Below are 17,914 nucleotides of genomic sequence, written 5' to 3' on the forward strand. Positions count from 1 at the left end.
CCTCTAAGAACAGAGGAAGGTCGATGCTAAAGAGGAACTGAAGAGTGGAATTGGAGATTGTAGTGCATGAAGGATGACTTAATTTTTTTTTTTTTTTTTTTTTTTTTTTTAGTGAAGCACTAATCAGAGGACTAGTGGGAACAGGGAGGTTAAAGTAGAGGGGAGCTGAAGAAGAAGAGGGAATCCAATGGAGGCAGGAAATAGGAAAAGAAATGATAAGTAGCAGTGAATGCCAAGTGGAGACTGGGTAACACTCAGGATCCACACAGCCCCGTGGTGCAATATCTTCCAGAGGTGCTTGGGAGCACAGGGGCAGCGAGAGAAAAGGAAGCAGGTGGGGGAGAAATACAGGTTGGGATTTGAAAAAAGCTGAACAGTGACAGGACGGTGGGACAGAGGTTTCAAAGATCAGTGACAATGTCAGGTTAAATTGATTAACTGAAGGTGTTGTGAAGGGGAAAGAAGAGGGAAAGGATCAAGACCAAGTAGGGGTGATGGCCTGGGAAAGCAAGGAAATCAGGGACACCAAACAACTTGGAAACTTCATACAATAAAAATACCTAGTATTTGTATGCCATTTTATATCAAAGCACTTATATATAAATATTATCTCATTTGCTTGTCACAACAATCCTGGGGGATAAGTGCCATTATTATCCCCAATTACAGAGGAGGAAACTGAGGTAGAGAGAAGATAACTGACTTGTCCAGAGTTACCCAGTTACTAGCATCTGAGGCCAAATTGAAATCAGGTTTTCTTGATGCCAGGTCCAACACTGTCCATTGCATGACCCAGCTTTCTCTGGGCAGCATACAGTACAAGCATTCTTATCCTTATAGACCAAGTCCGGTTTTTTACCTTTGAAGGAACCTCCATATAACATGAAATTAGCAGCTAGATGGCAAAAGGCAGGCAGTGGATGGAGTCAGGAAGACTCATCTTCCTGAGTGCAAATCTGGTTTTAGATACTTTCCAGCTGTGGGGCCCTGGGCAAGTCTCCTAATTAGCCTTATTTGCCTCATTTTACTCATCTGTAAAATGAGCTGGAGAAGGAGATGGAAAACCATTTCAGTGTTTTTGCCGAGAAAACCCTAATGGGGGTCCCAGTAAGTCAGGCAGGACATAATACGCAACACAGCCCCCGAGCACATGTAGGCCCTCCCTCCACACTTCTGCCTCTGCCTCAGGCTGCCCTGCCTTTCTCACAGGGATCTTAGAGTCAGCGACCTTCATAAAGACAGAGCTCACCCTCTGTGTCTCTAAGACCTTTAAGATTTATCTTCCCTGTAAAGCAGCAGGGAAGACCATGAGTGTAGCTGGCTACTGCCCTGATTGGCAGTATCTCCATTGGAAACTCTGGGTGGTCAGTGGAATCTGAGGTCTGCCAGTCCTATCACACTAAGGTGACCCTTTTGGGAGCCTCATGACTGGGATTTTCTCTTGATCTACAATCCTTGGTGTGGGCTTGAGGCACTTAGGAGTTACAATGGAGAAAGCATTGGCCTGGAGACGGGGAGATGAGTTCAAGTCTAGCCCTATATACTTACTGTATGACCCTGGACAAGTCTGCTTAATTCATTTCCCCCAACTGTAAAATGGGATCATTATAATACCTGCCTAACAGCACTGTTGTGAGGATTAAATGAGATAATATTTCAAATGTTTAGCACAGTGCCTGGCACACAGTAGAAGCTTTATAAATGCCCGCCCTTGTCTTTCTCCTCATTCTCAGCAGCCGCTATATTGCCAGGTAGTTATAACTCTCATCTCTAGTATTCCTACCCTGTAGCCATTTCCTCATGAATCACCATGAGGAGCAGCAGACACACTGTCCCAAATCCCGCCTCGTTTCAGTTCAATCAATCAATAAACATTTATCAAGTGTCTGCTACATGCCAGACAATGTACTTAACTCTGGGGATACAAAAAAGTGGTCTCTGCCCTCAAGGAGCATACGATCAAAGCAACAAACAAACAAGTATGCAGAAAACAAGTAAACAGTTTTTATATAATAATATATATAATAAATAAAAATATATATATAATAAATAATAATAAATAAAAAAGTTCTGTAAATACAGAACTAATAAACAGAGGGAAAGCAGCATAACTAAGGGGGTAGGCAAAGGCTTCCTGTAGGAGGTGGGATTGTAGCTGGGACTCAGAAGAAGCCAAGGAGATCAGTAATCAGAGCAGTGGAGATGAGCATTCCAGGAATGAGGGACAGTCAGTTCTGAAGTCCTAAGCAATTCGACTTGGTGCCCCCAAACTCCCCCATAATGCTCTAAACCTAATTATCTCTCTCTCTCTGTGGCTATGTGAGCCATTTGTAACCAGAGGGCAGGGGCCCTACTTTGCTTTTGTATTTGTGTACTAACCCCTCCTTCCAAGCTTAGTACATAAGCTTGGCAAACAGTAAAACTTAATAAATAAGTCTTCCTTCAATATTACAACCCAACAATAATAATGGCTCATATTTCCCTAGGGCTTTATGGTTTATACATCACTTTTTCCACCATAGCTCAGAGAGAGGTAGTGCAAGTATTATTATACCCCATTTTACTGATGTGGAAATAGTATCAGAAAGTTTTAATATCTGGCCCACGGTCAACAGGCCTTGATCCCAGTGTTCTGACTCCTTTTCTTACTCCTGGTTCTCCTCCTTTCTGGCATTGGGAGGCAGAGGCCTTGCTGGCATATGTCTCACCCTGGGGCTGCCAAGGACACTCCATCATCCAGTGTTGAGTTGGGAAGCAACTCGAGGGTGTTTTGACATCAGAAGACCTGAATTTGAGCTTAGGAGGTGAGAGACCCTCAGGAAGTCACTTCCAATTTCTAAATTTTCAGTTTCCTTATCTGTAAAATGGGAATCATTAATATTTGCACCTTCACAATGAGAGGACTGTCCTATGAATTCTCAGTGGATTAGGAGCTGTTACTATCTCCATTATTTAAAGGAAGCAAGAGCAGGGATGTTGTGAGCAAAGAATAAGCATACATCAGAAGGTTATATTTGGGCTTCATGGTTAATAATTAAGAGTTAGCCTTCTGAGGCAATTCTGGGTCAAGTTAGTCAGTGAATGAACATTTATTAAATGCTTACTCTGTACCAGACACTCTGCTAAGAGTTGGAGATATACAAAAGGGGAGAAGACAGTTCCATTCTTGGGCCTAGGACCCAGAGCCACTGAGGGAACATAGGGTAGGAAGTAGGGAATATGCCGTGCCAGGGTTCACCTACCTCGGATAATGTCTGACAAATTCTTTGTTCCTCGAAGAGGAGTTTGCAATGTGCTGTGATTCACTTCACAGATGACCTCAGAGTGGACGTCGCTAGCTTCTAGTTTCACCTGCACATCGCTGGTAATGTTGTAGGAGACACTATCCCCCTCAGGGAAAACCTTGATCCATCGGGCAGGGATCTCATTCCCATTTTTAAACCATTTCAAGGTGATAGTTTTGGGAGAGAAGCCGGTTGAATTGCAGGTGAAATTCTCCAAGTGCTCAACATTTACTCTCTCCTGAGGGCCAGACACCATAGGTACAGAAGGTTTGGCTGGACATAGAAACAATTAAAAAACACAATGAAATAAAAGTCCTCATCCTCATTAGGTAATAAAAATGCCAAATAAATACAAAATAATTTTTACCAATACCCAGTCTCTTAGTTGTTGTTTTTTTTTTATTTTTTAATATCTGCTATCTGGCTTCATCTTAATACTCTACAAAATAAAAGTCCTCATTAGTTAATAAAAATACCAAATAAACACAAAAGAATTTTTACCAACAAAAAACTCTTAGTTTTTAATTTTATTTTATTTCTGCTACCTGGCTTCATCTTAATAGTCTATGAAATAAAAGTCCTCATTAGTTAAAAAAATACCAAATAAATACAAAAGAATCTTTTACCAAAACTCAGTCTCTTAGTTATTTATTTTAAATTTCTGCTATCTAGTTTCATCTTAATATTCCATCAGATACAGAAAAAGGGTTTCTTTTTTAAAACTATAAATATAGTAGAAAATAGCAAGAATGTGAGTCTGCCAATGCATAAACTTCACTTACATAAATCTTCTTTATTAAGAGTGCCAGAGAAAGGAAAATATGCTTAGGTGCTCTCAGTCCTAAGAAGGAGCTTATTCTACTCTATTCAGCTAAGCATGGTAGAAAGAACACTGCCTCTGGAGTCAAAAGACATGGATTCAAATTCTGTCAGATGTTACTATTCATGTGATTTTGTGCAAGTCATTCAACTCACCCTGAGCTCAGTTTCCTCATGTATAAAATAACGGGTTTGGACTAACTACCTTTCTCCAGGATCTACAGTCCTGTGATCACTAATTTTCTTAGAAAAGCTCTATACTGCCTATTTGCTAAAGAGATGGAAGAAAGAGGAAAAAAGTTCCTCCAAAAGTTCTTTTTTTATGGAGGATGAAGGGGTATGCATCATTTGGGAATGATTGAAAAATCATGGACTATGAGGGAATATTATTGTGGCATAAGAAATAATGAAAACTTACCTAGGGAATGGCTAAAGTTGTGATATATGATTGTGGTTTAAGACCAAGTTTCTTAAGTTGTGAGTTGTGGCCCCATATGGGCTCAAATGACTAAATGTGAGGGTTGTGAAAAATATGATAACAGTAAAAGGTTTCTGAAAGCACTGACCAAAAACTAATTCAAAATCAACTGCGTAATGGGTCTGAGGTGTTTCTGCACTGTTTGCCTGTATTGCATCACATAACTTCCCTGCAGCCTCAGTTCTGAACACACATGCAAACATTGCCCTGTGCATGCATGGATGCTCCCTACAACCCCTCAGCTCAGATTCAAGACCGAGCACATAAAAATTTCTCAGGCAAAAAGGGGCTGCAAGAGGAAAAAGTTCAAGAAGCCCTGCTGTAAGAAATGATGAGCAGGATGTTTTCCGAACACCTAAGATGACTTATATGAACTGATGCAAAGTAAAATGAGCAGAACTGGGATGAACAGTGTACACAGTAACAGCAACATTGTAACAACAATCAACCACGAAAGATTCAGCTACCTATAATCAAGACAAAGATGCAAGACAATACCCAAGGATTCATGATGAAAAATGCTTCCACCTTTAGAGAGAGAAATTAGGAACTCTGAGTACTGATGAAGCATACTTTTAAAATTTTATTTTGTCTGTGTGTGTGTACTTTTGGTTTTTGCTTTTTGTAACATGGCTAATATGGAAATGTTTTATATTACTTCATTGTATAATTGATTGCTTTCCCAAGGTGGGGGGCAAGGAGCAGTAAAGAAGAGAATTTGGAACTTTAGATCAAAAAAAGAATGTTAAAATTTTTTTACATGTAATTAGAAAATATTTAATGAAGCAAATAAAAACATTAAATAAAGAAATTATGAAGAAGATGGAAAGGAGAAAAGGAGTATTTGTAGCACCTACCACGTGCCAGCCTTTCTGCCAAATACTTTTTACAAATAATTAATTTTTATTTTTAATGTCTCACAACAACTCTGTGAAGTAATAGATGAGGAAACAGAGGCAAAGAGAAATAAGTGATTTTCCCAGTTACAAAGCTATTAAGTGTCTAAGGCCCAATGGTTTCAGAGAAACCTGAGAAGACCTATATGAATTGGTTAGAATGAAGGGAAAAGAACAAATATCAAAATAACAACATTGAAAAGACAAATAATTCTGAAAGACAAGAACTCTGAACAGTTCAGTGAACAAACCACAATTCTAGAGGACCAATGAGGATGCTTCTCCTAATGGACAGCCAATGGCCTCAAGATGCAGAATTATATACATATGTGTGTGTGTGTGTGTGTGTGTGTGTGTATTTGGACACTGTCAATATGGGAATTTTTCTGGAATATTTTTATTTGATGATGTATATTTATTAGGTTTCCACTTTCACCCCCTTGAGAATGGGAAGTTAGAAGTGAGAGGTAGAGGGGAAAAAAAGTCTGTTAACTGAAAAGAAGAAAAGTTACACAAAAAGAAAAAAAAGTATGCCTATATCTAGTGACTATATTTCCTGGTTACCCATGATGCTTTAAACCCATAGAATTGCAGAGTTTAAAGGAAATTTTAATATGATTTAAGCCAAAGCCTTTTCTAAGGAAAATATTTCCCCTAGAACTTCCTCAGCAGTAAATATTCAGCCATTCTTGAAAATGTTCAGTGATGGGAAGACTTCCTAATACAACCCCATCCTTTTTTGGACATCTCAGATTTTTTTTCTTATAATGAGTTAAAATCATCTTCTTCAATTTCCTTGCATCACACTTAATTCTTTTTTCTCAGGTCAGGGAAAACAAGCCTTATTCCTCTTTCCCAAGATAACTCTTCAAGGCTGTAGAGTCGAGATGGTAAGTAGAGGTAACCTCTCCCAAGGTTATCCTCCAAACAACTTTAAAAAACTCTTCAAATCAAATTCTGGGATGGCATAGTCAACAAAATATCATAGTGAGACACTTTTCCAGTCAAAGAATATTTAGGAGATAGGTATGTGACACTAAGGATGGAGATTGGTTCAGAGCTCAGCATAGGCTGTGGTGGGCCTTGGAGGGAACTATAATAGCATCTTCAGGAGCTCTCAGTCAAGAGATGGTAAAAGGGTCAGACAACTGCTCAAAAATAAATTATAGGGGACCCTTTGCTCACACTGGTTACAACTAGTGCTGATTTGCAACTCTATTGCCCATGAGTAGTTCTGGATCAAAGTTTCAGGACAAAGAATAAAAAGCAGAATAGGCCAAATGGAAAAGGGAGTTCAAAAATTCACTGAAGAATAGCATTCCTTAAAAAGCAAATTCAGTCAAATGGAAAAAGAGATACAAAAACTTACTAAAGAAAATAATTTCTTAAAATTAGTATTGGCAAATGGAAGTTAATGACTCCAGAGACTTCAAGAAACAAAACAAAAGAATGAAAAATAAAGTTCAACTGACTTGGAAAATAGATCAAGGACAGTTAATTTAAGAACTATTGAACTACTTGAAAACCACAAAACAAAAAAGAGCCTAGATATCATATTTCAAGAAATTATAAGGGAACACTGACCCCCAATATCTTAGATCCAGCAGGCAAAATAGAAATAGAAAGAATATATTGATATATTGATCAACTCCTTTTAAAAAAGATTGACAAGTGAAAATTTCCAGGAATATTATAGGCACATTCTAGAGATCTCTCAGATCAAGGAGAAAATATTGCAAAAGAAGGTATTCAAAAATGTCCAAAAATAGCTGTACTAGATCTAAAATTATATTATAAAGCAGCGGTTACCAAAACTATTTGGTATTAGCTAAGAAATAGACTAGTAGATCAGTGGAATAGGTTAGGTTCAAAGGACAAAACAGTCAATAACTTTAATAATATAGTGTTTGACAAACCCCCAAACCCCAAGCTTTTGGAATAAGAACTCACTGTTTGACAAAAAATGTTGGGAAAATTGGAAATTAGTATGGCAGAAACTAGGCACTGACCCACACTTAATACCGTACACCAAGATAAGGACAAAATGGGTTCATGACCTAGGTATAAAGAATAAGATTATAAATAAATTGGAAGAGCATAGGATAGTTTACCTCTCAGACCTGTGGAAGAGGAAGGAATTTATGACCAAAGAAGAACTAGAGATCATTATTGATCACAAAATAGAAAAATTTGATTATATCAAATAGAAAAGTTTTTGTACAAACAAAACTAATGCAGATAAGATTAGAAGGAAAGCAATAAACTAGGAAAACATTTTTATAGTCAAAGGTTCTGATAAAAGCTTCATTTCCAAAATATATAGAGAATTGACTAATTTATAAGAAATCAAGCCATCCTCCAATTGATAAATGGTCAAAGGATATGAACAGACAATTCTCAGACAAAGAAATTGAAACTATTTCTAGCCATATGAAAAGATGCTCCAAGTCATTATTAATCAGAGAAATTTAATTAAGACAACTCTGAGATACCATTACACACCTGTCACATTGGCTAGAATGACAGGGAAAGATAATGCGGAATGTTGGAGGGGATGTGGAAAAACTGGGACACTAATACATTGTTGGTGGAATTGTGAACACATTCAGCCATTCTGGAGAGCAATTTGGAACTACGCTCAAAAAGCTATCAAACTGTGCATACCCTTTGATCCAGCAGTGTTACTACTGGGATTATATCCCAAAGAGATCTTTTAAAGAAGGGAAAGGGAGCTGTATGTGCAAAAATGTTTGTGGCAGGTCTCTTTGTAGTGGCCAGAAACTGGAAACTGAGTGGATGCCCATCAATTGGAGAATGGCTGAATAATTGTGGTATATGAATATTATGGAATATTATTGTTCTGTAAGAAATGACCAGCAGGATGATTTCAGAAAGGCCTGGAGAGACTTACATGAACTGATGTTGAGTAAAATGAGCAGGACCAGGAGATCATTATATACTTCAACAACAATACTATATGATGATCAATTCTGATGGATGTGGCCCTCTTCAAGAATGAAGATGAACCAAATAACTTCCAATAGAGCAGTAATGAACAGAACCAGCTACACCCAGTGAAAGAACTCTGGGAGATGACTATGAACCACTACATAGAATTCCTAATCGCTCTATTTTTGTCTGCCTGCATTTTTGATTTCTTTCACAGGCTAATTGTACACTATTTCAAAGTCCGACTCTTTTTATATAGCAAATTAATTATTTGATATGTATACATATATTGTATTTAGCTTATACTTTAACATATTTAACATGTATTGGTCAACCTGCCATCTGGGGGAAGGAGGGAAAAAGTTGAAAGAAAAGGATTTGCAACTGTCAATGCTGAAAAATTACCTATGCATATATCTTGTAAATAAAACGTTATAATAAAAAAAGAAAAAAAAACAAAAAAACAAAAATGGCCCAAAAGAAGCAATTCAAATATTATGGAGCCACAGTCAGGATCACACAAGATTTAGCAGCTTCTACATTAAAGAATTGAAGGATTTGGAATATGATATTACAAAAGACAAAGCAGCTAAGATTACAACCAATAATACCTATCCAGCAAAACTTCAGGGGGCAAAAAGGATATTTAATTCAACTAGAGGACTTTCAAGAATTTCTGAAGAAAGGACCAGAGCTGAATAAAAATCTGACATTTAAACACAAGACTTAAGAAAAGATTAAAAAGGTATACACAAAAGAGAAATCATAAGGGATTCAATAAAGTTAAACTTTACATTTCTATATGAGAAGATAATATATTTAACTCCTAAGAACTTTATCATGAGTAGGATTGTTAGAAGAAATCTACATTGATGGAGACATGAGTATGAATCAATTTTGTTGAGATAATATAAAAAAATGAAGGAGTAAGAAAGAGGAAAGGAGAGGAAAGGAAGGAAGGGAGAAGCAAAATGGGAAAATTTTCTCACATAGAAGAGGCATGAAAGAAAGATTTTTTTTAAGTAAAGGGGAAAATGAGAGAGTGGCAAGCAAAACTTGAGTCTCATTCTCACTGAAATTGGTTCAAAGAGGGCCACTTGGGTACAGAAATCTATATTATTTAATAGGAAGATAAGAGGGGAAGGGAATAAGAGACAGAAGCAGCAGGGAGATGATAAAAGGGAGGACAAAAATGAAAAGAGGCAGTGGTTAGAAGCCAAATAGATTCTTGAAGAGGGACAGGATAAAAGAGAAAGAAGAAGGAACAGAAGAAAACAGGATGGAAAGAAACACATAGTCAATAATCATAACTGTGAATGGTAATGGAATGAGCTCACCCATAAAATAGCAGAATGTATTAGAAACCAGTACCCCAAAATATGTTGTTTATAAGAGACACACTTGAAATAGATACAGAGTTAAAATTAAGGACTAGGGCAGAATTTGTTATGCTTTAGGTGAAATAAAAAAGCAGGGGTAAGCAATTATAGCATACAAAGCAAAAGCAAAAACAGACCCAATTTTAAAAAAGGAATCAGGGAAACTATATTTTACTAATAGATATCATAGACAAGGAAGTAATATTAAAAGTTTTCTTATAGCATGTTGCTCTGGTGAAGGTCATATTTTTTCAGATATATAGGGAACAGAGTCAAATTTATAAAAAATAAGAGCCATCTCCTTTTTTAAAAAATTTTATTTAATAGCCTTTTATTTACAGGTTATATGCATGGGTAACTTTACAGCGTTAACAATTGCCAAACCTCTTGTTCCAATTTTTCACCTCTTACCCCTCACCCCCTCCCCTAGATGGCAGAATGACCAGTAGATGTTAAATACATTAAAATATAAATTAGATACACAATAAGTATACATGACCAAAACATTATTTTGCTGTATAAAAAGAATCAGACTCTGAAATATTGTACAATTAGCTTGTGAAGGAAATAAAAAATGCAGGTGGGCATAGATATAGGGATTGGGAATTCAATGTAATGGCTTTTAGTCATCTCCCAGAGTTCTTTTTCTGGGCATAGCTGGTTCAGTTCATTACTGAAGAGCCATCTCCTAATTGTTAAGTGGTCGAAGGATATGAAACAGGAAGTTTTCAGAAGATGAAATCAAAAGTACTCATTGCCATTAGACAAACACAAATTAAAACAATTCTGAGCTAACACTTCACACCCACAAGAAATGACAAATACTAGAAAGGAGAAGAGAAACAGGGACACTAATGCACTATTGATAGAATTGTGAACTATTCCAACCATTCTGGAGAACAATTTGGAACTATGCTCAAAGGACATCAACTCCTTTTTAAAAGAGACTAGCAATACCATTCCTAGGTCTGTACTCCAAAGAGATCAAAGAAAAGTGAAAAGAACCTATCTTACAAAAATATTTATAGCAGCTCTTTTTGTGGTGTCAAAGAATTGGAAATTGAGAGAGTGCTTATCATTGTGGAACAGATGAACAAGTTGTGCCATATGATTGTAATGGAAGTACTATTGTGCCATAAGAAATGACAAGGAGGATGGTTTGAAAAACAAAACAAAACAAAACAAAACAAATCATGGCAAGTCCTATATGGTCTACAGGGAAATCATCATATACAGTAAAAGCAAAGTTGTAATGATGATCAACTGTGAAAGTCTTGGCTACTCTGATCAATATAGTCATGTAAGACAACTCCAAATGACTCATGATGAAAAAATGGTACCCTCCTCTGGAGTGAGAACTGATGAACTCTGAGTGTAAATTGAATTTTCTCACTTTCTCTCTTTTTTTTTGCTTTTTTGTGATATGTCTAATATGAAAATGTCTTACATGATTTCACATGTATAATTGCTATAATTTTGCTCATTTTCTCAGTAGGTAGAAAAAGATGGGAAGGAGGAAGAATATTTGGAACTCAAACGAAAAATAAAAAGAATACTAAAATAATTAAATAATATTTTTATTTAAAGAAAAAACCCAAGAAAGGTAGATTAAATAGGGATTCATCTTAACCGAAACAAACTCTAAGGATGCACAGAAACATTTATAGGAGCTCTTTTTGTGGTGGCAGAGAATTGGAAAGTGAGGAGATGTCTATCAATTGGTAAAGTGCTGAACAAATTATGGTATATGAATGTGATGGAATACTATTGCTCAGTCAGAAATGATTTTAGTGAAACACAGAAAGACATGTATGAAATGATGCGGAATGAAATGAGCAGATCCAGTGGAATGATTTATACAATGTCAATGCTGCAAAAACAATTTTTAAAAACTTACAAACTCTGAGCAGTATAATGACCAGCCATGATTCGGGAGGACTCATGAGAAAATATGATAAAGAAGTGATGGGCTCAGAATACACTGATATATATATATATATATATATATATATATATATATATATATATATATATATATATATATATATGTATCAGCTGCCTTCATTTTCTCCCTTACCTTCACCTAAACTGCTCACCCAAAGCTGACAAACTCTTGACTAGCTTCTGCCACTGATTACCCTTCCTACCACCTGGAGATCTCCCCTGCACATCTTTTTCATTCTCCTGATTCTTGTTCTACCCACCTCACTACCAGAGCCATAACTAGAGACTCCTGTGCCTGAGGTAAGAAACTCTGCCCTGTCTGGAGCGTGTTCTCTGCCTTGGGGTGGGGGTGGCCAGGACACCAGGAGGCAGACTGGGATTGGCCGGAGGCCTCATTCTACAAGTCCTTCCCTGTCTCCCAAGCTTCTACACCGGCCACCTTCCTGGTTCAGGCTCTCGTCAGCGCTAGCGTTGACTCTGCAGGAGCTTCCCAATCAGACTCCTGGTTTCTCCCCTTTACCTTCTTCAGTTCATCCCCCATTGTAAAGCTGCACCAGATCTGTGACCTCATTATTACTTCAACAACACAGACCCAGTCCATCTGGGCTGGCCCAATTGAGTCTCCCCAGAAGTTTGCCCAAGAATAGCCCATGCATTGGGGCAATTAGATGGATCTTGGTCTGGAGTCCGCAAGACAACTTCAAATCCTGCCTCTGACACTTAAGAGCTGTGAGACCTTGCGAAGATCATTTCTTCAACCCCTGCCGGCTTCAGTTTTAGCTCTAAAACGAGGATGATAATATTTATCTCTCACAGCAATTTTGAGGATCAAATAAGAAACTGTCTGTCAAAGCACTTTGTAAACCTTAGAGTGCTACATAAATGCCAATTATTATTATTATTAATTATCCTTCCACCTTCCTCAAGTTCTCTTAACATCGGAGGGGGCACCTTGGTGCACACAGCCTGTCCATCAGATGACTTCCCCACATTTTCACCATATGACTGACCCAATTTTTTGGTTCATAAGTTTTTTAGTGACACCCTTTCCACGGCTTCTCCTTAGTAATTCCCTATTTGTAACATATTGCAGCCTCCTCACACCAGACACCTCCTCGCTGGCCTCTGCATGACCCTCAATTTCAATTCTTCAGCAACTATGCCGTTCTGTGACTCACACCCATATGTCACTGGAAGAATACTGGTATTAAAAAGATGGACCTTGTTTTAGGGAGAACCTTGTGGCCATTAAAAGAACTCTGCAATTTCCCAAAGGCATCCAGACTGTGCTGCTCCTTCTTCTGGTCAATCTGGCCAGCTCATTCCTCACCCCAGCAGTAGTCCAAGGCATGAGCCTTGGACACACACACACGCACACACACACACACGCAGACAAGCTTTATAGGATGTCCAAACTGAATATTACAGTCTGGACATTGGGCATTCTTCATTCATTCATTCACTTTTTTTGGGATGGATACTGAGTTCAATCTCCACACTGATAATAAAATAATCTTCACACTGCAAAAATCTGACGGACCATAACACTAACCTGCTCAAGAATTTTTAGTGGCTCCCTATTGTTTCTAGGATAAAGAAAAAACAAAAATAGAATGAAACAAACAAACAACAACAAACTCCTCACCTTGGCATTTAAAGCCATTTGAAAACTGACTCCAACCTATCTTTTCAGATTTATTTCATGTTACCCCTTGTTATGCATTATTTGTTCCAGAGAAATTGACCTACTTAATGATCTTCAAATCTGGCATCCCATCTCCAGTCTCCAGGCTTTTGCCCCAATGGTACTATATGCCTGACGTGCTCTCATTCCACCTCTTAGAATTCTTAGCTTTGAGCCAATGGAAGTTGTATTTTCTGTAGAAAGCTTCCTCAATATTAGTGCTGTCTTTTTCAAATTATGCTCTATGATCCCAGCAGAATACACGTTTTTTGAGGGCAGGCACTGGCTTCTATTTTGCCTTTGTATTCCCATAGTCTAGCAGTGTTTTGCACACAGTCCATACTAGAGTGCTAGTTGAACTGAAATCAATTGATTTCATAAATCCTTTGCCTCTCTGCAGCATTTTATGCTGCTGCCCACCTCTTCCTTCTGGATTCGCTCTTCTTCAGTAGCTTAAATAACAAAATGGTTCTCTTCAACCTCTCCATTTGTTTTGTTTCCTATGCTGGTTTCTTGTGAATATTCTGCAAAGTCTGTCCTTGAGTCTCCCCTCTTTGTATACTGCCTCCCTCTACCTCTCTCTGCCTCTCTGCTTCTCCCTCTTTCCCTCCTTCCCTCCCTCCCTCCCCCCCTCTCTTCCCTCTGTCTCTGTCTCTCTCTCTATATATATATATTCTCTCTCTCTCTCTCTCTCTCTCTCTCTCTCTCTCTCTCTCTCTCTCTCTCTCTGTCTCTCTGTGTCTCTTTCTCCCAGTCTCTCTGTCTCTCTTTCTCCCAATCTCTCTCTTTGTCTCTGTCTCTCTGTCTGTCTTTTCTTCCCCACCTTGTCTCTCTCTCTCTGTTTCTCTGTGTATCTCTCTGTTTCTCCTTCTCTACCTTGTCTCTCTCTCTGTCTCTCTCCCCTCTGTCTCTCTTTCTCCCAGTCTCTCTGTCTGTTTCTCCTTCCCCACCCTGTCTCTCTCTGTCTCTCTCTCTCTCTTTCTCCCAGTCTATCTCTCTCTGTCTCTCCTTCCCCATCCTGTCTCTCTCTGTCTCTGTCTATCTCTCTCTCCACCCTTTATAAATTTTGATCATTCCCATGGCTTTAATTATTTTCTCTACATAGATGATTCTTATATCTATTCATGTTGTACCAACATATTGCAAGTTCCACACCTACAGCTTCTACTACTATAGAGATTCACCTCTTCTTGTCCCCTGACATGATGAACAGGGTTTACTCTGAGGGTCCCTCTCAACATTAACCTTCATAATTTGGGCCTTTGCCCGTTTTCCCCCGTGAACAACAGAAAGCTCTCCTGTAAGCATTCAGGCAAAGAGGATATGAGATATAGGACAGATTCTATTTGATACAACAAAAAGCACAAAATAGGCTTAGCAATCAGAGCCTTTCAGCAATCAGAGAAATTTTCTTCCCTTTCTGGGAAGACACTAAGCCCTCCTCCTCCTCTCTGGTGTATTTTACCTTTCCTGAGGACCTACTTCATAGGGTTCACCATGAAAAGAGTATGGGGTACTTCCCATAGCACTAATGGCTACCGTGTGAAAATGGAGGGTGGAACAGACGCCACCTCTGTAAATGGAAACCAAGAAGGCCCAGAACTGAGAAAGTCTCTAATACCAGGACCTGAGAGGAATCACAGATGGGGCCCAACTTTCCCAAGCCCAGGGAATGGAATCAATCCCAAGGTAAAGGCATCAATATCAGAAATTCTTCATCTTTCCTTTTTTTTTTTTCCCTTCCCCTCACCCCCACCTATTGCCTACTGATCACTCACTACCCATTGGCTACCATTAGACACAAATATGTAAAATTATTCTGTGTATACTTCTAATTATCTAACTTTCTCTGGATGTAGACAATGCCTTCCTTCACAGGTTCTTTCTAGTTAATTTGGGTATTTATAATAGCCAAAATGACTTACTTGCTCAAAGTTGTTCTGCAAACATTATTGTTATAGCTGTATACAATGTTCTCTTAGTTCTCATTTAATTCTTCATTATTTTGTACAGGTTTGTCCATGTTTTTCTCTAATCAATGAGTTTATCATTTCTTACACCACAGTAGTATTCCATCATGATCATATACCACAATTTGTATAGGCCTTGTCCAATTGATGGGCATTCCTGCAATTTTCAGTTTTTTGCCGCCATAAAGAGAGCTGCTACAAATATTTTAGAACACATAGGTTCTTTGCTTTTTTTCCCTAATTAGCTTTGGAAACAGACCTAATACTAGTATTACTGAGTCAAAATGTATAGACAGTTTAATAACTTTTTTTTTTTTAGCATAATTCCAGATCATTCTCCAAAATGGTTGGATCAGTTCATAGTGGATTAGTGTCCCAATTTTTCCATATTTTCTTCAATATTTGTTGCTTTCCTCTTCAATCATTTTAGTCTATCTCATAGGTATAAAATGATATCTCAAGGTTGTTCTAATTTGCATTTTTCTAATCAATAATGATTTTTAGAGCATTTTTTATATGACTATAAATTGTTCTGATTTCTTCACTTGGAAAACTGCCTGTTCATATCCTTTGACCATTTATTAATTGAGAATTATTTGTATTCTTATATATTTGACAAAGTTCTTTATATATTTGAGATAAGAGACTTTTACCTGAGAAACTGTCCATAAATTCCCTCCCCCAATTTTCTGCTTTCCTTCAAATCTTGGACAAATTTTTTTTGTATTTTTACAAAACCTTTTTAATTTAATGTAATTGAAATCATCTATTTTACACTGCACACTGCTCTCTATCTCTTGTTTATTCATAAATTGTTTGCCTATCCACAAGTCTTTCTCCTTGATGATAATGGTCAACCTACTTGAAGCCTTGAAGTCTTCAATCAGTTGCCATCTCCTTTGGGAAGCCTTCACTGATCCTTCTCCCATCTGCTTCTCCCCACTCCAACTCACCCCATTTAATTATTGTTCTCACCAAATTGTCCTGGAATACTTTGACTGGTTTCTCCTTTGTCCCCTTTATTCCTTATCTTGTATACATTTATCTATGTATTCCTGCAATAAAATGCAAGCTCCTTAAGGTCAGGAACTTTTTAAAATCTTCAACACTTACACAATAAGTATCTATTAAACTGATTTATCTAAACTATGTATCTCCCCCAATATCACACACAAAAAATTGTTTACAGTAGGTGCCTAATAAATGTTATGGTGATTGAACCAATGATTTTATCTTTTATTTACATGGCATTTTAATAAAAATGTTTTCAGGCATTATATTATTTATTCTTTACAATCAAATTTATAAGAGATATTACTCCTATTTTTATAGAAAAAGAAGATGAGACTTGGAGAGGTTAGGTCACTCATTCACGGTCACATAGGGTCAATAAGTGGTAATTTTAGGTTAATAATCAATAAACATTTGTTAGGCTCCTATTATGTGTCAGATACTGTGCTAAGTGCTATAGATAACAAAGAAAGTTATGATCTAATGGGAGAGACAATATGCAAATAACTATGTACAAATAACCCATATACTAGAAGAATTATAAATAATAATAGAGAAGGCACTGAAATAAGAAAGTGGAAAATTCTTACTGTAGATGGTATTTTAACTGGAATTTGAAGGAGGCCAAGGAAGCTAATAGGCAGAGATGGGGAGGAAAGAATTCCAGGAATGGGGACAGCCAGAGAAAACTGAGAGAAGAGGGGAGGAATGTCTTCTTCAAGGAACTTTAAGGAGGTCACTGTTCTGGAGCCTTGGAGGAAGGTGGTTCAGTGGAAAGTCTGGATGCCCCAAGTTCAAATCTAGTCTCACATACAAACTAGCTAGGCAGCTCTGGGTAAATAACTTAACCTACCTCCCAGGGTTGTCATAAGGCTCAAATGACATAATAGTTGTACATGTTTAACCATATATTGGATTGTTTGCCATCTAGGGGATAGGGTGGGGAGAAGGAGGAAAAAATCTGGAACACAAGACTATGCAAGGGTCAGTGTTGTCAAATTATCCATGTGTATGTTTTAAAAATAAAAAGATTTATTATAAAAAAAGAAATAATAGTTGTAAAGCATTTGCCACAGTGTCTGGCACATGGTCGGCACTATGTCAATAACAGTGATGAGGATGCAGGGGGGTAAGTTGGAATGTAGTTACTAATGTTGTTTAAACAGCCCGCTGCACTTCACTTATCACAGGGCTGCATTTTGTTTAAGAGCAATATCATCCATCTGTAGAACTTTGAAAAATAAATCCTACAGTATATCACCGGTGTATGTAAAGATGATTTAATATCTTAATTATTAAAGGGAAGAAATATGGCTGACAACAATTAGAAGGATAATTCCAACAGATTCAAGAGATGATGTGGTTGAGTTCTGGTTCTGCTGTTTGTTTACTCTTGGTGTGACCATGGGCAAGCTGTATCAATTCAATTCCAACAAATATTAAAATGTTTAGTACGTACAGAGCACTGTGTTTAAGCACTGGAGATACAAAGAAAGAAAA

General features: G+C 37.6%; 1 protein-coding gene across 9 annotated transcripts in view; it reads right to left on the reverse strand.

Moving 5' to 3' along the window:
- The window catches only part of SIRPA (signal regulatory protein alpha), a 75,357-nt gene that overhangs the window by 23,627 nt on the left and 33,816 nt on the right, over positions 1-17,914 (reverse strand). For all 9 annotated transcript variants that reach the window (XM_031954617.1, XM_031954619.1, XM_031954616.1 and 6 more), the window contains exon 4: positions 3,243-3,557. In XM_031954617.1, coding sequence (XP_031810477.1) covers positions 3,243-3,557 — 315 coding nt within the window. The remainder of the gene's footprint in view (positions 1-3,242; positions 3,558-17,914) is intronic.

The sequence above is a fragment of the Sarcophilus harrisii genome, chromosome 2 (genome assembly GCF_902635505.1).
Source record: "Sarcophilus harrisii chromosome 2, mSarHar1.11, whole genome shotgun sequence".
NCBI lineage: Eukaryota > Metazoa > Chordata > Mammalia > Dasyuromorphia > Dasyuridae > Sarcophilus > Sarcophilus harrisii.